Source organism: Adiantum capillus-veneris, chromosome 18, assembly GCF_014529385.1.
Source record: "Adiantum capillus-veneris isolate H3 chromosome 18, ASM1452938v2, whole genome shotgun sequence".
Taxonomy (NCBI): domain Eukaryota; kingdom Viridiplantae; phylum Streptophyta; class Polypodiopsida; order Polypodiales; family Pteridaceae; genus Adiantum; species Adiantum capillus-veneris.
Window position 1 is genome coordinate 100,941,836 of NC_140948.1, and position 27,522 is coordinate 100,969,357.

General features: G+C 48.7%; 1 protein-coding gene across 6 annotated transcripts in view; it reads right to left on the reverse strand.

Moving 5' to 3' along the window:
• The window catches only part of LOC147436096 (calcium-transporting ATPase 8, plasma membrane-type-like), a 245,024-nt gene that overhangs the window by 167,495 nt on the left and 50,007 nt on the right, over nucleotides 1–27,522 (reverse strand). For all 6 annotated transcript variants that reach the window (XR_015185155.1, XM_086488995.1, XM_086488992.1 and 3 more), the window contains 3 exons: nucleotides 13,196–13,279; nucleotides 13,036–13,113; nucleotides 12,650–12,721 (listed from right to left, as the gene is read on the reverse strand). Coding sequence is in view for 5 of the 6 variants with exons in the window: in XM_086488995.1 (XP_086345121.1) it covers nucleotides 12,650–12,721; nucleotides 13,036–13,113; nucleotides 13,196–13,279 (234 nt within the window). In the remaining variant the exon portion in view is untranslated. The remainder of the gene's footprint in view (nucleotides 1–12,649; nucleotides 12,722–13,035; nucleotides 13,114–13,195; nucleotides 13,280–27,522) is intronic.

Genomic DNA, 27,522 nt, shown 5'->3' on the forward strand with positions numbered 1-27,522 from the left:
AAACCAAGGGGAGACACCAGGTATACAACCTCTGGTAGACACAAGTAAGCTACATCAAATGCTCTCTAGTGAGTTGTGTGGGAAGGAGCGTGAAGATTATATTTTGATGCTAAGTAATTTTACCACATTGTTCATTGATGAATATGATAAAATCACTAGCATCACAGTAGTTCAACATCACATTAAGCTCAAGGAGGGAAGTAAACCTGTAGTGCAGAAGCTCAGACGGCTAGGAGTAATTCAACAAGACGCCCTACTCAAAGAGGTGAGGAAATTGCTAGAAGCCGGTTTTATCTATCCTGTTGAAGACTCAGAGTGGGTTTCTCCAGTGGTAGTCACACCAAAGAAGAATGGTAAGTGGAGGGTTTGTATTGATTACAAGCCTCTTAATGCAGCCACAAAGAGGGACCATTTTCCTCTTCCTTTTCAAGACGAAATACTCAATGAGGTAGCAGGACATGAGCGCTACACGGTATGTGATGGCTACTCAGGCTACTTCCAAATTAGTATCGTTGAAGAAGATCAAAGAAGACAACCTTCATCACACCATGGGGATGTTTTGCTTACAGAGTTATGCCTTTTGGTCTCACTAATGCTCCAGCCACTTTTCAGCGATATGTGACATTTGTTTTTCAACCATTCTTTGGAAAATCAATCCGTGTTTTTATTGATGACTTTTGTATCTATAGCTCTCGCTCTCTTCATTTGGAGAAATTTTATGAAGGTCTAGCTAAGCTACAAGCTTTGGGGGGCCAACTCAATGTGGAGAAATGCCACATTGGTGAAAGCAAGGTTACTCTTCTTGGCCATGTGATCTCGGCCAATGGCATTGAAGCTGACCCAAGCAAGGTTCAAGCCTTGGTGGCTTTGACCTCTCCCACCACAACAAAACAGTTGGTCTCTTTTCTTCAAAAGGTGAGGTATTTGAGTAGGTTCATTCACTTGCTCTCCCAAGTGGTTCTCCCTTTACAACAAGTTACCCATCAAGAGATCTTCACTTGGAGTGAAGCAAATGAACAACAATTCAATGAGGTAAAACAAATTCTAGCTTCACTTCCCACCATAGCACCTCCAAAGTGGGATGAGCCATTTTATGTAAACCCTAGTGTAGGCAATGACACACTTGGGGCTGTATTGATGCAAAAGGATCCTCAAACTTCTTTCATGCGTCCTATCTACTTCTCCAGTCGAATGATGACTCCATCAGAAAAGGGATACACGGCAGTGGAGCACATAGTGCTTGCATTAATGTTTGCTACCACCAAATTTCACTCTTATTTATTGTCTAGACCATTCATAATCTTAACAATGGAAGAAGTATTTCCTTATGTAATGCAGCACATGGATGTTTCTTCTAGGATCTCCAAATGGCTCACAAGGCTACAAGAGTTTGACTACACAATGCAAGTGGAGAACTCCACAAGGGCCAATCTAGGAGGTATTCTCACTCATCGCCACTATGAAAAGAAGCTAAAGATAAAGCCAAATGATCAAGATATTACACCTGTGTTGGAAGTCCCTAAGGTAGAGGAGGATCACTCTCTTTTCTTTGATGGAGCCTACAAGAGGAAAGTGGACAAAGCTGCAACAGGCATTGTCATCTTCAACGAGCAAGGGGATAAGGTTTTCTCCATTGGGAATCTCTCGGATTCTCACTCTAACAATGAGGCAGAATATGCAACCTTAACTCTTAGGTTAGAGTGGTGCATGACACAGGGCATTCAACGGTTAAATGTATTTGGTGATACCATGCTTTTAATAAAACAAATACAAGGAACTTGGGCTTGTAAAAATCATAGCTTGCTAAGCCATTTGCGCAAAGTCAAGGAACTTTTAGGGAAATTTCAAGTTGTACAATTACATCATGTCCCTCGAGCAGAAAATCAAGAAGCAGATGCTCTAGCTAGAGAGAAGCTGCAAGATGTTTCAGTGGTGGGTGCTATCAAATTGAAGCTGCCTCTCTTCCAAGGTAGCGATGCTATGCCTGCATCATGAGTTTCTTGGACACAGGAGAGTCTCCTAAGGATCTTACTAAGGGCCAAAAGCAGTGGCTTGTGCGCAAGGCAACAAAATACCGCCTTATCAATGACGACCTCTACTGCAAGGGTAAGGATCAAATTCTTAGGCGGGTACCTCTCTCTAGAGAGATCACTGAAATCATTTCAAGTTGCCATGATGGTGTTTGCGGAGGACACTTTGCACTTGACATCACTAGTAGAAAGATTCTACAAGCCAGGTTTGTATGGCCTAGTCTACATAGGGATGTGCATCATTGGTGTAAAACATGCAAGGAATGTCAAAAGGCAGGGGATCGGAGGCTCACATATGAGCCATAGACTCCTATAATCTCATATGGACCATTCGAGGAATGGGGAGTTGATGCTATTGGACCTTTGCCAAGGAGCCAATCAGGTAAATTTTATATCATCATGGGTGTGGACTACATGACCAGGTGGGCTGAAGCAATTGCCACCACCCGGATTACAGCTAAGGAAGTGGCTAAGTTCGTATTTGAAAACATTTGTTGCCGTTTTGGCACTCCTCTTGAAATAATTTCTGACAGGGGACCAGGTTTTAGAGGAGACCTTGTAGGAGAGCTAATGGAGAAGTTAGGTATCTCACGACGACACTTACCTCCCTACTACCCACAATGCAATGGTTTGGTGGAAAAGGTAAATGGTATGATCTGCAAGATCATCACTAAACATGTAAACAATCACAAAAGTGATTGGGACAAGCATCTTATGGCTGCACTTTGGGCTTATCGCACTTCATTTCGCACATCCCTTGGGTTCACACCATATCACTTTGTATTTGGTAAGGAAGCCATTTTACCCATTGAAGTACAATTGGCTAGTCTCAGGGTGCTAGCTGGGCATGTGGAACGTCCTAATGCTCATCTCCACAACCACATTCTTGATCTAGAAAGGCTTCAACTAGACAGAGAAGATGCTATCAACTATTATGCAGCACAGTCAGAGCAACGTCGACTTACCTTTAACAAGGGCCTTAGGGCAAAAGGTCTCAAGAAAGGTATGTTGGTCCTACGGTATGATAACAAATTTGACACTAGGAAGGATAAAAAGTTTTCACCCAGATGGGAGGGGCCATTTGTCATTAGAAAGCGCTACGCCAATGGCAGTTACCGATTGATGGATGCAAATGGTAGGCTCCACAAAACACGTGTCAATGGATGAAGGTTGAAGCAATACTTTTTGAGATTTGATCAGACACCTATGATGGAAATCCCCAAAGAGGGAGACTCCTCCACCTCAATTGAAGAAGAATCAAATACAACGCTAAAGGCATAAATACCTCTAGCCTTCGGGGGAGGGGTAATGAGGCAAACTTTTCCATGCATGGGAACCCCCCCATATATCTTTGCCCTTTTACCAAAATATTTCCTATTATATAAGTTCCTTTTGATTTTTCTTCCCTTTTTCACAAAAGTTTTAGCCTTTATTAAATAAATAAAACTTATGCTAATCAATCACGATGTAGCATAAATAAGTAAGCTTTCTTTGTTGATCTCTCTTTTGACCTTAAATATTAAATATATATATTCTAAATTACATTATATATTTTAGTATTTTCTAATATATTTTTCATGCATGTTTATTATTCCACCCTACCAAATATTTTATTCATTAGTTTTCATTTTCAAACCTCAACCCCACTTTCAAATTTCAATAATACCTCCATCTAGATGATTGCCAATCTTTTCAAAACTCTAGGTCATGTTTTCGTACACATGAACGAGCTTACACTTGAAGGCAAGAGAGAAGTCCACTCAAAGGGGACCACCAAAAGACCTTTGCAGCCACAAATAATACATTATTTGGCTGAATTTTTTAAGTAAAGAAGAACCCCGAATCTGAAGGAGCGTTCAACATGAAAGATGTAGCTCGTGATTTCAACTTTTAGCTCAATTTTTTTCAGAATTTTTGGAGTTATGAACACGGAGATATGATTTTTGTAGTGGACCCCAGTTTTCTCGTGTAATGGTGACACAGGCCATCCCCAATTTTCTTCCCTCTAGAATGACTATCGTTCTACAAGTCTTCAAGCATGATTACAAGAGACAAGGCTCTTTTAATGAGGTCTTGGCAAGTTTAGAGTGATTCTATTACCATTTTTGGAGGATCCATCCTCATCAACAACTATCCACCTTTGACAATCTCTCTTGTAAATTTCTTACCTCTCTCTTCTCTCCCTAATAAGCTTATGTCTAGTCAAAGCTAAACTATTGTAAATATCTCCTATCCTCTACACCCTACCCACATTCTCTCATCTTCTCTCTCTATTGACTCTGATATTTTAAATAATGAGGAGACAAGATGGGAGCCACAATCACATGCACCCCATTTTCCTAGTCACCAAAGTGGGACACTCACCTCAAATAGAAATATTGCTAAATCCTCCCATCCTTCCCTATATAAGGAGGCCATGAGAGCTCACTAAGGGGGAGAACACACACACAGACCTATCCATACACACTCTTGTGCTACAAGCATGTAGTATGAACCCTAATCACATAATCACAACACCATCATCATCATCATCACCATCACCATGCACAAAAGATGAGCACCACACCTCCACACCACTTGTAATTAAAGGTTGAAGGCACAATTTCAAGAAGAAGAAGAAGGGTGGACACACTCATGATATTCCTCGCCATCAACTCCCATCTCTCCATTATGCCTCCTACGATCTTGTCCCCTTCTCATTTTCCTGCCATACGCTACCTATTGTATTCATCTTTTGCAAGCAATCAACACACTCCATCTTGGTGCCATACTTTGTGTCGCTTTGGATACATCTCATTGTGAGTATGGTATATGCTTGTTCCTTGCCTTTTTTTTTCTGCTTATGTAAAGGTGTGCGGATTCGCCACCATACACACACACTCTCTCTCTCCCTCTCATATTCCTATCATCTTGCTACTTCCATCTTAAGGTGTGCGGATTCGCCACCTCTTGTATGATAAGTGAGCATACTCGCAAGTTTCCCCTACCTCATTATCTTCCTTACTAACATGCACGAGTAGCAATCCCATTCTCACTCATTCAGCACTCCTCTCACCTTATTCTCCGACCACCCCATTCCACATTTGGGCGTGGATCTTGAAATTGTTTTCCATGGCATGCTTCATTGTGTATATGTATGCATCCTAGCCGCATATCTTGCTAGGTGGTGCCCCTATTGTGTATCCCCCATGATGAGGCCATTGTGCATAGTCTTGGTGTAGAGGCCACCGGGTCTATTTTTCACTTCCGCCTCACTGTGTATTTTTGCAAGTTTAGGGTTTTGGCCCTAAACGGACCCTAATACCCCCAGGACGTTCGGGGACGCAAGGGGACCGCTGTACAGAGGTGAACTGGTGTATTTTCGGGGCAGAAAACAGAGAATTCAGCGTGCTGCAGATTCTCGCCAGGTTTTTCAAAGTGTCCGTATGCGTCGGGAAAGTCACCTATTGCGTGGGGATACTGATTGTGAAGCGTCCTAGTATAGTTATGCTGCCGAAATCGGGCCAGAACAGGTGTTTCTTAGCCTAGATTGTGCGGGGCAGCTTGTAGGATCACAGGTTTTATTCCCTCTGTTAAAGAATAAAGAAATACCGAAAGGGGCGCCAATTTTGGGGCCTACAGATTGTCGGCATCTACTCGGAGCATTCTAGCTTCCGAGCCGTGTGTGTACTTAGGTGTTAATCCTCGTTACAGGTTACCTTTGCAAAGTACTCTGTGTGTGTCTAAAGTAAAGAATTTCGGGTGAAAGCCAACGCCTACCGCCCTACAGGCCCGTTTCATGGTTCCATTGCCGGGATATCAATCACTTTTTCCTTAAAAAGTGAGCCTGGATTGTTTTGGGTAAAGACACAGAGTGCAGGAAAGCGGGATTACACTATGGCCGACAAGGGGAAGGGCATTATGGAAGAGGGTTCCTCATCAAAGGACAGGCAGGAGATCCCTATGGTTTTCGAGATTGCCGAGAGCTCACGGCCACGTCAGTCTGTACCTCCTGTCAATGTGAATGTCCCTCCAGTAGTACAGGGCTCTATGACTGGGCAACTTGAGGATAATGCGTTCAAGACTCAGTTAGTTGCCGCGGTGAATGTCTTTTCGCAGCTGTTGCAGAATCCAAGGTTTATGGAGTTCTTGCAAGCGCCACCAGTGCAACAGCAAAATAGGCAACCTACGCCGTGTACGGAGCTTGTTGATGCTTAAGCCCAGGTACTTCATGCAGCTCAGGAGGAAAGGGAACACTCGCATGTTGTAGAGTCAGGGGCTCCAAAACAGGTTCCTCCTGTGCTTGAACAGGTGGCTAGAACGCCTATTCCACAGGTTATGCAAGTTCAGCCCGCCACCTTTCAGAGCCAGCCTGCTGTCTTGAATGGAAAGGGAACTGGATACCAAGCTATGCACTCAGTTTTTCCACCGCCCACGGTACATCCTGGGTATTTCGGGGGTGGATCAGTGTTCCAAAGTATGGCTGGTTATGCGCCTGGAAGTCAGCCATACATGCTAGGAACAGTGTTCGGGAGTATGCAAGGCATCATGCCAAACCCCATGTATGGTAGTATCGGCATGCAGTCACACAGGTTACTTGTCAATACTAAGAAAAGTGAATTCTTCCTCGAAGAGATCCACTTTCTTGGCCACATAGTCTCAAAGGATGGTGTTAGAATGGATCCCACAAAGGTCGAAATGGAAGAGCATGAACTGTCAGAGCCACCAAATGTATTGCAGCTTTACCTTGAAGCCTTTGGGTTACAGCCTACTTATACCCCAACCCAACGTGTGCAAAGGAGGGGTAATGATAGAGCTAGTACATCAAATGTACATCTGAATTCAGTGTAATAGATGGAAATGACAAAAGTATGAAGGCCTCATTAACTCATTTGTATCTATATGTTATGACCTTTCTTGCGGATACATACGATGATAAAAGAGTGTTAATAGCACAAGATCATCAGTGGCGTGTATTTATGGTATGCAATCGAGGACGTTTGCGATTTCAAGAGGGGAGTATGTCACGGGGACGTGGCAACTGTTAACTATGTCACGAGGACGTGGCAACTGCTAACTTTAGTTGTTGGTTTCTTTCCAATGGGTTTTGTTTTATTTTTGAGACCCTCTTCTTGAAGTAGCACACGGTCGGACATTGTATGGCCAATGGGAAAGCTAGTTTCACCCGCAGATGGGTAGTGGTCGGCACTGAAATTCGTACGGTAAGACGATGTCTAGGCTCAGAGCAAGATCGTATACGTCCCCCCGTCGCACTTAGCAAGTTGGTGGATACTAGGAAGTGAACTCAATAAAGGCATAAAGTCAAGGTGGGACTACCAACAGAAAGTATCTGACAGTTGGGCCACATTGCACGTTTGGATGCGGTCCCAATGAGGATAGATGGTCAGATGACCACAGGGAACCCAACGGAATCATTTCCTAAAATTTAGGGAACTGCTATTTTGGGCCGTGAAATGTGTTCGCGTCATTACCTCCGGTATGACTAGGGGAACATTTTACAAATCTGCCGCGAAGTCAACTGGGCGACCAGTCGGGAGATTTTTAAGCGGCAAACCCGAAAATGCTTGTAAATGCGCCAAGTGGCACACTTTGGCGCACTTTCCTCATGCAAGAAGAGTTGGCGCTGATTTTTGATGCTGGGAGAGGCCTCATTTACTCTCTGTCAAGAGTGATGCCCTACACGCTACGCACTGCTCTCTCTCTCCCCTACGAGCAGTAGTGTTATGCCCCACTAGTGGGCTTTTCATTTGACCAATGTACAGTTATGTGGGTTCATGCGCGATTTCCGAGGCAAGAGCCTCTTGCACAGGTACTGGATTAGCTAGCGGCGAATCCCCCGCAGGTATAGGTGAATTCGGAGAGGTTTCATGTCAGAAATCTCGTCCAATTCAAAGGGCAAGTAGCCCTACAAGGGCGGGAGCTTGAGGTCTTGCTACAGATGCGATCGGCACGCGAAATGGAGCCCAAAACAGGGAATTACAGCTTGCTGTGTATTTTTGCAGGTTTAGGGTTTCGGCCCTAAATGGAACCTAATACCCCCAGGAGGTTCGAGGACGCGAGGGGACCGCTGTACAGGTGAACTGGCACATTTTCGGGGCAGAAAACAGAGAATTCAGCGTGCTGCAGATTCTCGCCAGGTTTTACAAAGTGTCTGTATGCGTCGGGAAAGTCACCTATTACTTGGGGATACTGACTGTGAAGCGTCCTAGTACAGTTATGCTGTCGAAATCGGGCCAGAACAGGTGTTTCTTAGCCTAGATTGTGCGGGGTAGCTTGTAGGAGATCACAGGTTTTATTCCCTCTGTTAAAGAATAAGAAAATACCGAAAGGGGTGCCAATTTTGGGGCCTACAGGTTGTCGACGTCTGCTCGAAGCATTCTAGCTTCCGAGCCGTGTGTGTACTTAGGTGTTAATCCTCGTTACAAGTTACCTTTGCAAAGTACTCTGTGTGTGTCTAAAGTAAAGAATTTAGGGTGAAAGCCAACGCCTACCGCCCTACGGGCCGATTTCAACCTATGAGACCAGAAAGTTACAATGTGTTGAATATGATACAAGGCCTGAGTAACAAAAATAAAAAGTGTGCTGAAAAAAAGGGGGGGTACTACTATAGAATCCTGTCAAGAAAACACAATGTGGGTGTATCCTCAGAAAGGCCTAAATCACAGGAGATCCATCATCGGTCGTTGGCATATCTCATCAATCTCCTCCATGGTCAATATTCTGACTCGGCGTCGTGCATGTAGGACCAAAGTGATCTGAATCCTCTGACACAGCCTCCATCGATGCTGTGTAGTCCTCCGCAGTCGCGGGCGTCTAGATCTCCCTAGCTTGGTCGCTCGGTCGATCAGCGTGGCGTCGTGCATGTAGGACCAAAGTGATCTGAATCCTCTGACGCAGCCTACATCGATGTTGTGTAGTCCTCCGCAATCGCGGGCGTCTAGATCTCCCTAGCTCGGTCGCTCGGTCGATCAGTGTGCCTTTGGTGTGAGGAGAATGTGGGCTCTACTGTGGTAGTAGCTCCTCTGGCTATCCAATGTCTGCTCTAAAGAAGTCTGTGATCCGTCTCTAGGACTGGCTAGCCTCTCCTTTCATGAGGCTCCCTCTGTGTCTGCGCAGCTCGAGCAAAAACAATCCCAGGCATCTCTGTTCCTCGTACCCCATGACTCTAGAGAGTGTTCCAAAGCCCTCTTTGAACAGGCAGTGGAGCAGCCTCGTATCTCATAGTAGACTGGGCAGTAGCGTGTGTAGCGCAACTCTGTCTCAGGCACCATGTGGCATAGGGGCATGTCCTGGCCTCTGCTGGCACTCCGATGTATCTCCCAGTCTCAACCCGAAGCTAGTGTGAAGATGTGCGTATCTCGCCGATGGGACATCGTATCCCATGAGACAAGTGGGTGTCCATGTATCTGGGTCTCACGAGTCGTCACAAAGCCTTCCTTTGTAAGCTGTAGAAGACGCTATCTGTAGAAAGCCATCTTCGTGCCCAGCTCCTGTGCCGGCTGTATCCAAGTCCTCCTGGTGTTTAGCTGAGTCAGGTCTTGGCGGATGAGCCTAGTGATCTCGGACTGTGTCAGAGTGGTTGTGGCCATTGATAGACCACGTTGGCCCTAGGCCTTGGTGATGCTCTGACTAGCACTTATCCACCTCCTGCCAAGTGCCCGTCCAAGAGTCACCAGGTCAACATCACAAGCAGTCCACCTAGTCCGACAGTCTAAACTAGGGACTCTGCTCCATAACAATCCACATATGCTGACACTCTACTGTAGATACTATCAATTGGAAGCTGACAAGACAAATCACCATTTCGGTGAGTGTGCAACACTTGGCACACTCAAAAACACCTGAAACCAAAGCAAAAGAAGCAAGGCTCAATGATCTGCTGGAACATAAACAACCATGGAGACCCGCTACAAACATTGGGCAGCAAAGATATGATGATGTACAAGTGGTGACTCATACTGAAAAACACACCTTCTGTTGTCCCATTACGAGGTAGATGTGGTGGCTGGAACATGGCAGTAGCTGCAGATCCACCTAAGAATCCAGACGAGTAAGAGGTCTGAGCATGAGATGATCCATGTAAGGCCCTCTGGAGGATACTCTACGATTATTTGCAAGTGATAGTACCACCCTGCCTGGCAAGCCACTTGCTAAGCAGCGGAAGGTATATAAGAGCTAGATGCATGCTGAGACCCATGTATCCCTGAAGTCCTGAAGGAGTGGCGTAGTAAGTGGTATACTCACACTGCTGAGGTGGGGGTTGGGGATTGAGGAGACGCTGATGCCGACCTTTTTGTGTGCACTCCAAAGCTGTTACTTTTTGGCTTGGAGCCATGTATGATGCCTTTGTGTCCACCTTGAGGATATTCTCAACAAGAGGACACAACACAACACAACACGAGGGGACCTCCTCCGTTGCAAACACTGGTGTGGGTGTACTCAATGCTTCTAACCTAGGTTTTGTGGAAGAGGGCCAAATGATTTTGGATAGCATGAGAGAGAAATAAAGATTAATGGAGCACTACACTTGCATGGTTAGTTCTTTGGGGCGGACTAGCCATTTAATAAAGTTGTGGGAAAGAGGTCTTAAAAGGACCTTAATTAGTGACTAAAAATGTTAAAAAACGGAGACTGTAGACAACGAAAAAAGTTGGCGGGGAAGTAAGCCGAAACTGGGGGAGCAGAGTTGCAAAAGGGAAGCTGATTGGGGGCAACGGCTGAGGGACTATGCAAACCAAGTGGAAAAGAGAAAAAGCCACCACGCATCCAATCCATGGATGACCCTGTGTCAACTAAACCATCAAACATGTCATGGGGCTAATCCCTCAAGAAGACAACGCCTTCGTGCTGATAGCTATGAGAAAAACATGTCCACCCATAAGAATCAACCACTTGTCTATGTACACAGGAAATTTCCAGGACATGTGCAAAATTTAACTCAGAAGCCACATATGGCGCATATGAACGAGAGGCAAGGCCTGATGGTAAAAGGTGGGACCCTCTCTGCAAGATCTATCTCTCTAGCTGGAAACTCCACCTTGGAAGGGCCCTCTGAAGGTGGAGCCTCTAGCTCTTGCACAGTCTAGCTCTCCTCCTGCACAGGCTGGCTCTTCACTTAAAGTCTGGAAGTGTACCGTCCTCTGCCTACATCGTGGAGTCTCTCGTTCCTGTCATATACCATAATCGACTGTGAGGCTTCCTATCTCTATATCTGAAGCCAACTGGCTAGAGTTTCCCCAACTCTAGCTAGTATAAGGGGGCAGTAACCGAGATTCACAAAGCTGGCCTTAGTAGACGCTTAGAGCACCACTTTGCATTGAATCTTTTGGGAGCATAAGAGCAGCACCCCCCTATTTCCATGAGAGTAGATCCTTCACCAGCCATTGTATATGGAACCTTGGAAGCATCTTCTGCCTTAATCGCCAAGGGGTCGCGACACCTTTCGCCATTCAGACTTTTGCAAATTTCAATGGGAGGCAATCATGTGTATTTCGGGGTCCTATGCCAAAAGGTTCAGCACGGAGCTTTGAGAACTCAGCTCAATTCTACAGCCTGCCTGAGGCTGTACCGTGGATTGGCTGAGTAATAGCAAGGTGGTTTGGTTATGCAGCATGGGGCTTCCATTCGCCTGGAGGTGCTGATTGTTGTTCAGGTTTCCACACAGGATGGAGGATGCCCTTCCCCTTAAGGTGCAAGGTGACGGCATGCCTGATGGTCAAGTAACTTTCTACAGTAATCATTGACTTATAATTACCACTTGAATATGCCATGTTTACTCTGGCACCACAAGGGTTGCGGGAGTCATGACGGCCCCTTGCAAGGCTACAATAGGCCACTGCCGAGTGGTTTTGGAGATCCCTTTTTTGCCTCTTCAGACCCTTGCATTCCTTTCTTTCAGTTGAGTGCGGTACGTCTCTGGCAAAGCATTGGCGACAGTGGCCAGGAATATCAGCTGACTTCCTTTCCAAAATCGGCAAGTGGCTTGCTTATAGTATCCCTTCTCCAAAATGCATCAGCTGTGCTGGAGTCTCGATGAAATTTCCTACTGGATTGACACTACATGCAGCAGATTATGCTCAAGAGCTCCATCTCATGCTTGTTGTGCTCCCAGATATGACTTTCACATGGGAAGTAGCAGCATACTCTGCCCTGTCTGGCCCAGTTTCTGGTTACAGAACTAAGGCAGAAAGCATGGTGGTTCAGCTTGACTCTACAATCATTTGGACTCACGAGCAGGATCTATGATGGGAGTCAATCAGTAGTCTTTGCATCTGGTTTATTTTTAGATCTAGGAACCTCTGCATCTTGGGGCAGCTCCTGGGGCCGCCTGCACAAACCTTTGCGGCTACTGATCCACACCCTTCAAGGCCAGTTTGACAGCATCCAGGGTAGCGCGGACCAAGCGGAGTGACATTGCCAGGCCTTTGTCAGTCTGTTCCTTTTCGGTGGAGCGCGGTCTCATTTCTTGGCAGTAGAAGGTAACTGTTTGGATTTTTTCTTTTCCTATGATATGAAATGGCCCATATATGCAGGTGATGTTATCGCCCACCATGGCAGGTTTTTAAAAACTACAACATAAATTGTTTTTTGCAGGGGAAAAAACCATTGAGTGTCAGTACCAGTTGGCTTCCTGTCCCATCTATCACTTTGCATCCAGAGATAAGGAAAGGGTGTGTAGCATCCTTTACAGCCTGCCAAAAAAATAGCCATATGAGTCATTAGATTGTTCCCATGGGAATCACAATTTCTAATCTACATTTTTCATTTTCATGGTTCAAAGGAACTAGACTCTGCAAATAAATAAGGCTGCCAATTTGAACCTGTGGATGTTCTGTCTAACTCCTTTACAATCAAAAAATTTGGCAGTATTAAAATAGTATTTTTGAGGCAATCAATCTACCCACAAAATCTTCGGAAACTCAAGAGAATGTTCGCGTTGACAGGGGAAAGAACACAGCATAACAGTCTACCAGAGATTCAGCAGCCAAGTCTGCACAAAACTTACCGGTTCACTTTCCCCAGTCATGCTTGACTCATCTATAATCAAGGTTGTTCCCTTTACCAAAAGGCCATCCCCAGGAATCTGAAAAGAGGTTACAAACAGAGCTTTTAGTCAAGATCTTGAACTCATACTAATAAAGCTATTCAAGAAAATCAAAATCAACCTGATCACCAATTCCAAGATGAACAATATCACCCACAACAAGCTCGAAAATGATGATTTTGATTCTTTTTCCTCCTCGTGTGACCTGCAGGCCGATTTAAGCAAGTCAAGCATCTGAACAAGAACAGTTTGACATAACATTGCAGGACAATTAAGTCAACGAAATCTTTCTGAGCATTTTGGGTGATTCAATTGTCGGAACGGCATGAGATCTCAGTTTGCATATAGCTTTCTTGCTTGAACCCCATAATGAATTCCTGGTACAGGTGCCAGATATACACCATTGGAATGCCAAATGCACATAATTTTCCATGGACATTCTATGGAGACCTTGCACCCTATCTAGGTGCTGGTACAACCTATCATCACCTGTGTGCAATACTAAAAACTATATTCCTTGCATGAAGACGCACACGCAAGGCCCAAGACTATGAACAAGAGTTAAAACTGACAAATTGCAGAAAATGCATCGAATAGAAAGGCATGGTACGTAGCCCTTTCAAAAAATATGGCGGACATGTAGGATTTGTAATGCATAAGCTCTTACAATGTCCTGAAAAATAACGGGACTCTTTTACATTTGTAAAACTTAAAACTCACTGATCACAAATTACAGTATGCAATGCCTTATCGATATGCAAAAAGCATCACATTCTAGATGATAGCCCTCTTTGCTCATTTAGTTTATTATGTGGGCTCTTCTTGATGTTCGTTTGCAACTAATACAAGTTCCATGCACAACCAGGCTTGAAAAGGTGTTTGATCTTTCAGAAGCGTTTTATGCATGTAGCATGAAAAGTGCATAGCATGGTTCCCTCTTTCCACTATGCACGAATCTCACTTATAAGAGCGCTTAGCAACATGAAACTAGACAGTAGCAAGAGACTAAGACCAACCCATAGCAACAGACTCTAGACACCAGACAATAATGAGGAACAGAGATAACAATTGGAGATAGACCAAGATAATAGACAATTGAGACAATGGTGATAGCCAGAATGCTAAGCTATACACAGTCACAATTATATACTACATGTGTCTAGTTGTGACAGGGCTACCGTGTCACTTGCACACGACAGGGAGTTAGTTACAGTTGGTCTAGAGTTCACATTAAATGGACTCTTGCCTGGGCAGTGATATGGGTGCTGGTTTAGTGGATACAATGGCCAGATCACTACCACAACAATCTGGAGATAGACTTAGCTGGACTAGGATATTTTGCTAGCTGTTGGTGGCTCTTTATGATGTACATATGTGTGGTTGGTTCTAGTCGTCGTATGCTTCATCTCCTTTCTTGGTCTAGCATCTTGAGGCTTGAGTCTTGTGTCCAGCAAAGCACATCTGCACTCCCCCTGCACATTGGAGAGTTAGTCGAGCTCCATGGTGTTCTGAGTCTATTGTTGTGTCTTTGATTTGCTTGTATTATTTTTTGGCACGCCCAATGGACCTCAACTGAAGTCTCACTCCACTCCACTAAGCATTAGGGTTGAGGAGCTAGCTGGTTCAGCCCCTCGCCTGATCTAGTTTGCTTTTGTGGTCCAGCTTGGTCTAGACCAGCTTCGCCCTTGTCCAGCTTGGTCTAGTCCATCTTCGCCTCGTCCAACTTGGTCTAGTTGGTCTAGTCTCTCTCGCCCCTATCTAGCAGGAGTGGTCTAGCCGAGTCTAGCCTCATCTAGTCGGGTCGGGTCCAATGGATCTAGACTATCCAGCAAGTTCAACGATCTCTGTGCCCAGAGCTTGGGTGGGTTTGTTGCTACTCCATGACACATACAAGGCAGTCTAAAGATCGACAAAGCCCACTACTGAGCCCTCTGAAGAACTACCATAGAAAGCACCAACCTTTCGTGCCGAGTAGAAGTCCACCAGCCCTGCTACCCCTACCCTCCCACGCATCTACCTCCACTCCGTCAACCAGCTCTTCACCCTCCCAAGTCACTTTCCCCGATACACTTCCCACCAACTATATTACAGCAAGCTCTTGAGCAACAGGCTCCGAAGCATACAGCCATGGAGAAGCTGACAAGCGTTTTGGCTAAGGTGAACATAAAGTTTCCAACTTTCAAAGGACTCTCCACAGAGGATGCAAACGACCACGCTAGGAGATTTTTCTCCCTCTACCAAGGTCGTGGCCTCAACGGAGAAGACGCTTACCTAGTGCTCTTCCTGTCAACCTTGGATGGCCTAGAAGATAAATGGTACAGTCAGTTTCCTGAGAACCACTTTACTACTTCAGCAGCACTAAGGCGACATCTCTGTGAAGCTTTTAGACCAATTCACTTCCAAGAAGAGATTTTGGATTAGTTGGCAAACCTAGTGCTCTAGCCAAATGAGAGTTTTGCAGAACTCATGACAAGAACAAAGTCTCTGCTCGCCAAGCTTCCCCAGCAACCAGGAGAATTCATGGTCAAGAAGTGGGTGGAGAAGGCTCTTCCCAAGACTTCTCAGCAAAAACTCTAAGAGAGTCTCCGACCTAAAGCCACTTTGGATGTCAATGTTGCTACTAGGATAGCAGGGGCAAGGAAGCTATTCAACGACCCTCCTCAAGGCTCAGGTAGAGACAGCCTCATTGATCTTAAAAGCTCCATCGGAACCCTTGATTTCTTTACGCAAAGAACTAGAAGCACTGAAGTTACAACGAGCTCTTCAAGAGGAGAGATCCTTCTCTCTTCGACAGGAGAAGCCTCCACATCGAGAGACTTTTGACCACATCAAGCTGGAGCTAGAAGAGCTCAGGGCTCATGTCGCTCTCCAAGGCATCCTCCAAACAAATGCCCTCTTCAAGCTTATTGCCACCTTTGTGAAAAATATGGACATAAAGACAAGGATTGCTACTACCTCAAGTGATTGCGGCAACCACTGAAAAGCCTTGCTCCTACTCTTCCACAAGGGTAAGCACCTAAATCTAACATAGATTGCCCGTATGGCATCCAAACTACATGCCACCCTTGCTAAATACGGCCCCTATGCAAGGTATGCAAAGCAATTTTCCATCTCACAGTTGCTATCATACTAACGCTCCCTCAGCTCCTCAGAGCTACTTCTACACCTCACCCTCCACCTCCATGCAGCAAGAGCAACAACCACCTCGTTCACCGGCTCGCCCGTCGAATCGGCCCATTTTGTGCTACAGATGCGGGGAATATGGGCATTACCAAAGCAAATTTCCCTTGCTCGAAGGGTCTCCTCTTTACCGTCATTGCCTTGAGGCTAAGGATCACTACAATAAGGATTGTCCCAAACAACGGGCATCCACGTCTTTGAGCCCAATTCTGAACCAACCAGAGTTCACGTTTCCAAAGATCGACCTAATAGCCTTGAGCACCATCCCTTAGCCGTCACATGCTACTCATGTGGTTACCCCTTAGGACAAGCTGCAGCAGGTGGAGGAGCGCGCTGGTGTCCTCACTCGGGCACATAGGGCAACTCTTGGTCTCAGTCTTCCAAAAGGTCCAACTCTGCCATCCCTAGTTTCACCACCTAGTCTACCTCAAGCAACCGACAAGCCATCCACTCGTGCCAAAGGCTGACCTACCTCCATGCTATCTGATATTGATGGGACCTTCTTGGAAGAAGTGGCCTACTTGCAGCAAATCAAGGTACCAAAGAACGCCCTGATCAAAAGAGAAAAGCCTACATCAGAGACTACCTTGAAGAATATCTTTCAAGCCATTGTGGGTAGAGGTATTATTGTGTGTGGCAGAGCTCAGTGGATTACTATGCAGGTTCAGGGATGCCTCATGGGTAACATATATGCGCCCAATGTGGCAAGTGCACGAGCAGAGTTTTGTTCTCATGTTGTTGAGTCTTTGCCGCATGCAGAGCAATGGTGTGTTGAGGGGGACTTCAACATGTTGGAGGACCCCTCGGACAGGATTGGAGGTGGCCATGCGCTACAGTGCACAAGGCTGAGTCGGCAGCTTGGGAGCGGCTATGTATGACTATGAGGGCTTTTGATGTTTGGTAGCACTCAAGTTTTGTGAGACCCCTAGACAGCCTGTGTTTCTCTTGTTCCGACTACTAGTGACCACATTTGTGACATGGGGGGATCTCTTTGCATCCTCATAGGGACTACTTTTTCTGACCATTTGTCAGTGATTCTCATTGTGATAGACAAAAAGAGGAGGGGGGGTGTGATGCTACGCATCCCCGAGAGGATCTTGCTAGATCCAAAGCTTAGAGAGCGAGTAGAGGCACTTTGGATTGAGAGTTTTGACACATAGGACACCCGTGCTGGTAGACTGGCCTCTGGACTTGTAGAGCTTAGTCGCTTCTTCCTTCAGGAGTCTGCAGCTCGCTTGGCTGCAGCCCAGGAGGAGGAGAAGCTTCTTCGATGGGGCATTGTCTCCTTACAGAGGATGCAGGAGCAGCATCGAGACAGTCCTTGGTTGGAGAAGCAGATACAGCAGACTAGGCAGGAATTGACTAGCATTGAGAAGCGGCTTCATGAGTTTTCCTTTTGAGGCAGTGGGGCCACGTAATGCGCACACCAGTGTTAGTTAGCTGAGGAGACCTGATGGATCAATTGCTTCAAAGCCCGAGGATATGCGTGCAACTGCTACTCACTTCTACCGCGATTTGTTGTCAATTGAGCCTCAGTCATAGCGTCAAGATGCATGTAGAGAGCAGGTTTGGGCACAGATGCCTTCCCTTGTTACCGACACGATGAGACAGCGACTTGAGCTTCCCCTCCAGCTAGAGGAGCTCCATGAGGCCCTCAGAGCACTCCCCAAGGTAGCTGTCCAGGGGAGGATGGCTTGACTCCCAATTTTTTCTTGGAGTACTAGGGCATGCTTGGTTCTGATCTTTCCAACGCATTCCAATACATTTCAATACCTAACAGCATGAGTGAGGGCTTGATCTATTTGATTCCAACGGAGGGCAGCGCCTTGGATGAGATTCGACAGTGGCGACCCATTACCGTCCTCAACTCATCCTACAAAATTCTAGCAAAGGCTCTAAGCTTGAGGATCCAGCCACTACTAGAGAGCATTATACATGGGAGCTAGACAGGTTTTGTCAAGGAGTGTAGTATCCTTGACAACATCTTCACTTTCTAGGAGGCATCTTCCCTCGCGTGTCTCCGAGGAGAGGATTTGGTGATACTCCTCGATTTTCTGAAGGCCTACGACAGAGTTAACTGCGGGAGGGCACTCTACACAGGATGGGATTCACAGATGCCTGGATCAGGGGTGTGTCAGCTCTCTACAAGCATGCACACAGTCACCTGCTTTTGGCAAGGAGAAGAGGGGAGCATTTCTTGCTCACACGGTCAGACAGGGCTGCCCTCTTTCTCCCTGCCTCTTTTTGTTCTATGCTGACACGTTGAGCAAATTTGGACTTTTCAGTAGGTCGGCTTGCATGGTCTTGAGCTCCCTATTAGGGCAGATGAGCTTCTAGACGCTGAGTTTACTGACGGCTGAGCCTTGTACTTGGAGGGCCAGGAGGCCAATCTCCACAGGTGTGAGCAGGCTCTTGAGGTTTTTTGTTGTGCATCAGGCGCACTAATCAACTGGAGGAAGATAGTTGGCCTGGACTTGTCCCCTGAGCAGTAGACTGCTCCCCTCCTCCTGTCCATTCAGAGGAAGTTGTTGCACTGGAGTTCGGCACGGCTCTCTTTGGCAGGCAGAGTTGTAGTGGCCAACCAGGTGTTGTTGGCTACTATGTGGTAAATCATGACTTGCTCGATCTTCTCGAGCTCCTGTATCAGCCAGTCTTTTTTTTTTCCCGAGAAAAAGATCCTTCTATTAGTTAATGAAACTGCCCATAGGGCTACAACCTCCTCTACAAGAGAGGACTACAACAATCATGATGGGGAGACTCTCCCAATGAAAAAACAACATATGTACAATGAGGCTAGATCAGGAGATGGGAGGAGGGAAGAGCCACATAGGTGGATGGTAGTGCCATCTGAGCACACCCTGGTCCATGGGCCCAGGACGCCAAAGTCAAAGGAAAGCCTCTCTCCGCTCCCGCATGCGGTCGGAACTGCACTGGAGTCTCTCGAACTGTCCTCTGAAAGTATGAACTAGCTCAAGCCAAAGATCCTGAACAGTCTCTGCTAGTGGTACAGGCCGCGCCTCGAAGATGCGGAAGCAACGGGCCCGCCAGATGAACCAGAGTGTCAGGCCACTGATGAGCCCCCAACACACCTCTCTCTCACTACACCACTCCTGTTGAGTAAGCTCTATGGCAGGCTGGAGTGTAGGTCGCCACCCTTGCATCACTATCATCCTGCTGGTGGATGATAGCTCAAACTGAAGTGCCGGGCCCGTGAGAGTGGACCAAGCAGCTGCCCCCCAAGTGTATTGCCAAGCCGTGGAAAGAGCATGCATCAGCTGAAGAACACGAAGCAACACCTGCTATGCCAAGGGACAGTGACGCTGACTCTCCACAAGGTGGTCACAAGCTATGCATGTGGACGAGAGGCCACTATGCACAAGCCAGCTTCCAACTGCTGTAGCTCTATGTGCGACCAGCCACTCAAACAAAGTGACTCGCCTCGGCAGTCTGCTGGAGTCCCACAACCTCTCCCAAAAAGCTGCCAAGAACTCAGCTGTGAGACCCTCCTCCTGCCAATGAGGTGCTGCAGCAGGGCAAGCCTCTCTCTGTGCTGCGAGTATGTGACGTCACAGTCGAACAGTGTACTGAAAGAAAGGGACACTTGGGTGGTCTGCAAAAGAGAAGGGGTCCCTCCAAAGCCACTCTCCAGGATCCCATTGTACTTGTGCCAGTGGACAGCACTCCCAAGCCCACAGTCTCCAATGTCCAGTCGCAAGAGCAGTTGGGTCAGGATCGGGGTCAGGATCGATGACACAAGTCCTCTCACAGATGCCCACCACTCGGATCCTCTGAAAACAACACTCTACCACCTGCGGGGCCTCTACTGCAACTCGCTATAAGTGTGCCTCACCCTGTAGCTCGAAAAACAGGGACGGAACAGTCTTTGAGCAAGCCCAAACAGCGATGAGAACCTCCAATCGCGTGAAGGCTCCCATCCATCTGGGCGTTGCTGACTCGAGAGGCGTGAGCCACTCAGCTGGTACTGCCTCTCAGATGTCCTGGCACATGCTCTACACCCCTCTCATGCCATGTAGCTGAAAGCCCTGTAGCTCCTCTGAATAGACTAAAAACTGTAACCAGTCACCTAAAGAGCGTGCTGGACCCGCTGCCATGAACCCCAGGAAACATGAGGCCGACTACCAACCAAGTGACCTCTCTGAGTGCTAACAATGGGGTTCCAAACAAGGGACTGTCGCAGACGCTCCTCTGTGCAAGTACGCGGATGCTGCTCCAGGCCTCGCCGCAAGTGCTCCTAAGATCGAAGCAACCCCAGAGCAAAGCGATTCTCCAGTCTCCTGCTCAAACCAACTCTACGCATCTCTGTGAAGATCCAATTGGTCGAAGGTTGCCAAGGGCCTCCTGCCTGAGGCACCCTAGCACGAAGCCGCTGTAACAAGAACTCCTTCCGGGGCTCCTCACCTGGAAGAAGACCTTGGACGATGAACTTCCCAAGAAGGGCTCTGCTCTGCTGTGTTGGATCTATGATCCCAAGCCCTCCCTGTGAATAAGGAAGAATGATGACCTGTCAAGCCACTTTGGCCCGAGCTCTCAGAGTGTATCGCCCTGACCAAAGGAAATTCCTGATCAGCCGCTCTACCTGGCTGATACAAGAACTCGAGAAGATCCAGCAAGAAGTGATGTACCACATAGTAGCTAATAGCACCTGGTTGGCCACTACAGCTCTGCCAGCCAAAGAAAGTCGGGCGGAGCTCCAATATAACAACTTCCTCCTGATAGATAGGAGGAGGGGAGCAATCTGCTGCTCGGGAGACAAGTCCAAACCAGCCTGACAGCCCAAGTACCGAACTACAGTCCCTGGCGGAATCACTTGAAACCCTCACCTGGCATCCAGTCGGGCACAGGAGCACTACCAACCGAGAAAGCCACTGTCTTTCTCTAGTTGATAAGTGCGCCAGATGCACAATAGAAGGTCTCAAGAGCCTGCTCACACCTGTGAAGATTGGCCTCCTTGTCATCCAAGTACAAGACTGAGTCATCGCAAACTCAGCGTCCCGTAGCTCATCTCCCCGAATAGGGAGTGCTAAGCCCCGTAAACCAACCTGCTGCGACACCAAAAACCTCCTCATCGCCTCAGCATAGAACAGAAAGAGGAAGGGGGCAAGAGGGCAGCCCTGTCTGACCGAACATATGAGCATGAAACGATCACCTCTACCTCCTAACAAATGTATCTGACTGTGTGCCCGTCTGTACAAAGCTGACACCTCTCTGATCCAAGCATCTGAGAAGCCCATCCTGCGTAGAGTGCCTTCTAGAAAGTCCCAGTCAACTTTGTCTTAGGCCTTCTCAAAATCGAGAAGAAGAATCACTAGATCCTCACCACGGAGCCGCGCTAGGGCAGAAGCCTCCCAAAACATAAAGATGTTGTCAAGGATACTGCGCTCCTTGACAAGACCTGTCTGAGTCCCATGTATAAGGCTCTCAAGAAGTGGCTGGATCCTCAAACTCAGAGCCTTGGCAAGAATTTTGTAGGCTTAGTTGAGGATGGTGAGTTGAGGATGGTGATGGGGCGCCACTGTCGAATCTCATCCAATGAGCCACCCTCCTTGGGAATGAGGTAGATCAGACCCTCACTCATGCTGTCAGGCATCCCTCCTGTGTGCAAGATGTACTGAAAAGCACTACAGAGATCTGGGTCAAGCAAGTCCCAGTACTCCAAGAAAAAAATGTGAGTCAAGCCATCCTCACCTGGATAGCTACCACAGGGGAGTGCACTAAGAGCCGTGTGCAACTCCTCAACCTGAAGTGACAGTTAAAGCCTCTGACGCATCTCCTCAGTCACAAGGCAAGGCATCTGATCCCACACCTGCTCCCTGCATGCATCCTGGCGCTCTGACTGAGACTTTGCAGACAGTAACTCACGGTAAAAGTTTGTAGCAACTGCACGCGTGTCCTCTGGCTCAGAAGCAACTGACTCGACGGACCTCCTCAACTGACTGACCTTGGCATGCGTATGCCGAGGTCCCACTATCTCGAAGAAAGCACCAAAGACTCTGTCACCCACCTGTATCCACTGAGATAAATGTCGATGGAAAGCAAACTCATGTCGCCTCTCCCTTGTGCTAACAAGCTCCTCGTGAGCCTGCTGTAGCTGCTCCTCCAACCAAGGACTGTCTGGATGCTGCTTCTGCATCCTCTGCAAGGAAGCAATGCCCCGTCTGAGACGCTGCTCCTCCTCTCTCGCTGTAGCCAGGCGAGCTAAAGACTCATGGTGGAGAAAGAAAAGACTAATCTGAGCTAGTCCTGAGGCCACTCTGTCAGCAGGAGAATCCTGCATGTCCAAGCTCTCTGTCCAGAGAGCCTCTACTCGCTCTCTGACTACAGAGTCCAGCAAGACCCTCTCAGGGATACGAAGCATCGTGCTCCCCTTCCTCTGTCTGTCTGCCACTGTGAGGATCACTGGTGCATGGTCCGAGAAGGAAGTCCCTGCCAAAATGCCAACTGTCCCACCCAAGTCACTGAAATGGTCACTAGTGTAGAAGCCATCTATCCGTGATAGATTCACTCCTCCCACTCTGCGGTCCGAACGAGAGAAGGCCAGGCTATCTGGGAGCCTCACAAAACTTGAGTGTTGCCACACATCCGAGACCCTCAGAGTCATACAAAACCTCTCCCAAGCTGCCAGCTCAACTCCATGCACAGTAGCATGGCTACCACCAATCCTATCAGAAGGGTCCTCCAAACATGTTGAAGTCACCCCCTATGCACCAGTGTTCTGCCTGTGGCAGAGACTCAACAATCTGTGACCAAAACTCTGCTCGTGCACTCGCCACATTGGGCGCATATATGTTCAGGAAGCCCACAAGGCAACCCTGAACCTGCATAGTGATCCACTGAACCCTGCCTGGCATAATAATCCCTCTACCCACAATGGCCTGCTGCAAAGAATCCACAATAGTCATACATACCCCACCCTGGATGCCTCCAGGTCCAAAAGCAGCTGACCAAAAAGTATCATATCATTCACGCAAGAGCTAACCACAACGTCTAATGCGGCTCTCACACATATGATGCTCCTGTAGCATAAGGAGATAAATCTCTCCTCCCACAAGGTAGCGCTGAAGCTCCTTATGCAGTCGGCCCCGCTGACGCTAAAACTGGGGCCCACCAAGTCCCTGCACGTTCCATGAGACGATCCTCATGGGGAGCGAGAGAGAACAGATGTTGCCGCAGCAGCTAAACGTGCTATCTTCGAGGCTGGCTGCAATCCGCATCCGAGCGTCCTCTAGATAGGCCTGACTGCAACGAGTGCCTGGCCCAAGCCCAAGTAGAGCGAGCCGTACGTAAAGCAACCTCCTCTGTCCCGGAGTCCTCATGAATGTATACATAGCATGGCGATCACTGAGTATCAGCAAAGAAGTGAACCACAATGTGTCTACATCCTGCTGCATCTGGAGGAGTCACCGCAAACTTGGCCAATGGCCAGAGAGTAGAAAGCAAGTCTGTAACTCCTAGGTCTCCCATGTGGTGAGAGAACTCTAGGACCTGTGTATGCAACCACTCCAACACTAAGTCGAGAGTCCACTCAGTCGGGTCCCTGCCACAAAGGGGAAAAGAGAAGCACCCGCTGAGTCCAAGGCCTCTATCCCCCTAGCTGCAAGGAACAGAACATGAACCCTGAAGCAGGCTGCCTCATGGTCTGCTGAGGAGTCGCCGAGAAAACGGGTAAAGTCGTAGTCAAAGAAGTCCCATCGGCCCCGAATGTCGAAGCTCATCACACCACGAGGGACTGCTGCAAAGGGATACGTCTGTACCTGTAGAGGGGGTTGCAAGAAAGGCTGTCTCTATCTCACCAAGCGACTCGTGGCAAAGGCGCTGCCAAGAGATCTCCTAGCAGACGGAGATGGCCCTGCCCCCTGGGTCGATTGTGGCAGTGGAGCGAGAGGGGGGGGTGTAGGAGCAGGGGGAAGAGGGGGAGAAGAGGGGCGGGGGGAAGCGGCAGCGGTAGAGAGGCGAGGGGAAGAGGCGGCAAGAGCAGGAGGCGAGGGGGAGGATGATGAGGAGGAGGGAACTCTGGGGAGGAAGGGGTTGTCGAGGGTGAAGCTGAGATGGGGGCTGGAGCAGGGACCTCATCCTGCTCAAGAGGACCGAAGCGGTTCCCCGTGGGAACCCACTGCTGCTGAGCAGGCGCCTGAGGACCACTCTGAGTGCCAGGCTGTCGCTGTGGCCCCTGCCGTCATCGACCACGAACCTGCTGCCATCCCTCCTCCGCTGGAGCCCCAGGCTCGGAGGGTGGCTCTGCCTGTGTGCGCTGTGTCTCTGCCTGTGGCTGCTGGCCAGCCCTTGCATGCTGGGGCTGAGTCTGTGGTGTAGGTCGAGGCCTTCGCAAGATAGCCCATCTGTCGACAAATGAAGCACTGGTTCGGGAGGCCCGAATACTCCACGCTCTGTCTAAACCAACCCCCACTCACCCGAGGCAGAAGAATGACCTTCGGGAGAGTGTGAGTGTCCCTAACCAGAACGTAAACCGAGGGAATGTTGGCTGCCTTGGCAACTACTGAGACTGCCGTGCGAGGTGTCTCCAGGACAGTCCCAATAGCTGAGCCTATCTTGGACAAGAGTGGTAGGTACTCCCTCCGCAAACTAGGAAAGCAGACAGAGATGGGAAAGTCTGCCTCTTTTACCAGAATATATGAAGCAAGGTCAAAACCATGTCTCCACTGTCGAAAGTGGACTCGAGCTGCTCGGATGGTCAATGGACTCATGGCGATGACCTTGGATGCCATCTCGGGGGTCACGAACTCGATCTGGTAGTAGCCTCGTCCGAGGATCTGAACGTCCAAGATCTTGCCCACCTTTGCAAGAAGGCGGGCTAGGAGAAGGTCACGGAGCTCTCCTCTGCTGGGTCTAGTGCCCAGAATCTTGCAGATGACGGAAGTCGCCTGCAGACGATCCACCTCTGCGGCTAGGCTCGCTTGCTCTGTCGGAGTAAGAGCAAGTCGAATGGTGGGCTCAGCGAGGTTGGGCGAGGGGACTTCATCACAGTCCCTCTGTGGTGGAGCTTGAGCCTCCATCTGTGTCTGCTCCTGTGTTGGAGAAGAAACGGAAAGAAATTTTCTCTGCAAAAGAGCCCCAACGAGCACTGTCCAGAAACCAGCACTCGTCAGAGCCAATCACAAGAAAACTTCGGCGTGAAAGTGGCAGAGAACGAAGATAACAGGGGGGGGGGGGGGGGCGGCACGGGGCGGGCTCGAAATGGCGAAGGGTGGGGTAGCGGGCTGCCAACGGCAGCGAGGGGATGGGGGGCAGGTGGCTGAGGGGCGGACAGAGAGGGCAACGAAAGGCAAGAGGAGGGAGGGAGAGTGCGCGCGCAGCAGAGGATGCTGGCGGGGGGGGGGGCACCTAGCGATGGCGGGAGGGGGGGCAACAGGTGCTGGCGAGGGAGGGAGGGCGAGCGGCAGCAAGCAACGAGCGCGCGTCTCCTATATGAGCCAGTTAGAGAGGATGATCAGGAAATTTCTTTGGTCAGGCCACGACACTCAGTTAGCGTGGGCCAAAGTAGCCTAGCAGGTCATTACTCTACCATGTTCTCAGGGGGGGCTGGGGATCATAGACCCAACACAGCAGAGCAGAGCCCTCCTTGGGAAGTTTATTATCAGAGGATTGCTTCCAAGAGAGGAGCCCTAGAAAGATTTCTTGCTTCAGTGGCTTAGAGCTCAAGTGCCTCATGCAGGAGGCCCTTGGAGCCCTTCCATCAAGTGGATTTTTACAGAGAAGCGTAGAGTTGGTCTGAGCAAGAGACTAGAGGATCGATTTGCTGCGAGTCTGCTTTGCTCTTGGGAGCAGCTACAGAGTAGCCTGGAGCAGCACCAGCCCACTTGCATGAAGGAGCGCTTGAGACAGCCCCTTGTTTGGAACCCCATGATTAGCACTCAGAGAGTCCACTTGGTTGGTAGTCAGCCTCATGTTTCTTGGGGTCCCATTGCCAACCCGCAATCTAGGCGACTTGCTTCAGTTCTCAGGTTTGCCAGAGGAAGTACAAAGCACCCATTTACCGGGCATGAGAGGGGTGCAAAGCATGTGCCAAGACATTATAGAGGCTCTTCCAGCTGAGTCCCTCACCCCTCTAGAGCCAGCAGCTTCCAGATGGATGGGGCCTTTAGGCGACTAGAGGTCCTCATCGCAGTTTGTGCTTGCTCGGAGTCCGTTCCCTCCATGTTCTTTGAGATCCAAGGAGAGGGTCGACTTCACAGAGTCTCAGTAGACACTCCACAGGTTGCAGTCTGCTGCTTTCAGAGGATACAAGTAGTGGGCATCTGTGGGACGACTTGTATCATAGATCCTGACCCAGCCGACCTTGAAGCAGGCCAATGGAGGTTTTGGGCTTGGGAGAGCTGCCCGTTGTCACGAGTGTAGTGGGACCCTGGAGAGTGGTTTTGGAGATACTCCTTCCCTTCAGCTGATCACCCTGGGATCATTTTTCTTTCAGTACACTATTTGATTGGGGCGTCACATACTGGCAGCACACAGAGAGACTCGTCCTCCTGCTGTAGGACTCCATTGGCAGGAGCAGGGTCTTATTGCTGAGTTCTTGTCAAGCTTTTGGGCGCGGTTGTGGTACACTAGACAGCCTACGCAAGTCACTTTGTTCCAGTGGCTAGTTGCACTACAGCAGTGGGGAGTTGGCTGGTACATAGTGGCCTTTCGGCAGCCTGTGCACCATCCTTTGGAGAGTCAGTGTCACTATCTGTGGGACTACCCCATGGCAGAGCACATTTGGCTTCGGGTTCTTCAGCTGATGCCAACTATTTCCACAGCGCGACAGTACACTTGGGGAGTTGCTACTTGGTCCACCCTCACGGGGCCGGCGCTACAGTTTGAGCTTCTATCCACCAGCAGGATGATAGTGATCAGGGGGGTCGAGACCTACACTTCAGCCTGCTACATAGCTTACCCCCTAGGAGTGGAGCAGTGAGAGAGAGGTGTGTTGGGAGCTCGTCTGTGGCCTGACACTCTGGTTCATTTGGCGGGCCCCTTGCTTCCGCATCTTCGAGACTCGCCCTGTCCCACCAGCAGAGACTGTTCTCGACTTTTGGCTGAAGTTGGTCCTTACTCTCAGGGACCAGTTCGAGAGGCTTCAGGGCAGCTCCGATCGCATGCAGGAGTGTAGAGAGGCTTTTCTGCGACTCTGGCGCCCTGGGCCCTTCTTCACCATGGTCAAGGTGCACCTAGATGGCACCACTGTCCACCTTTGTGGCTTTTCCACCCTCCCATCTCGTGATTTAGGCCCCATTGTACATATTTTGTTTT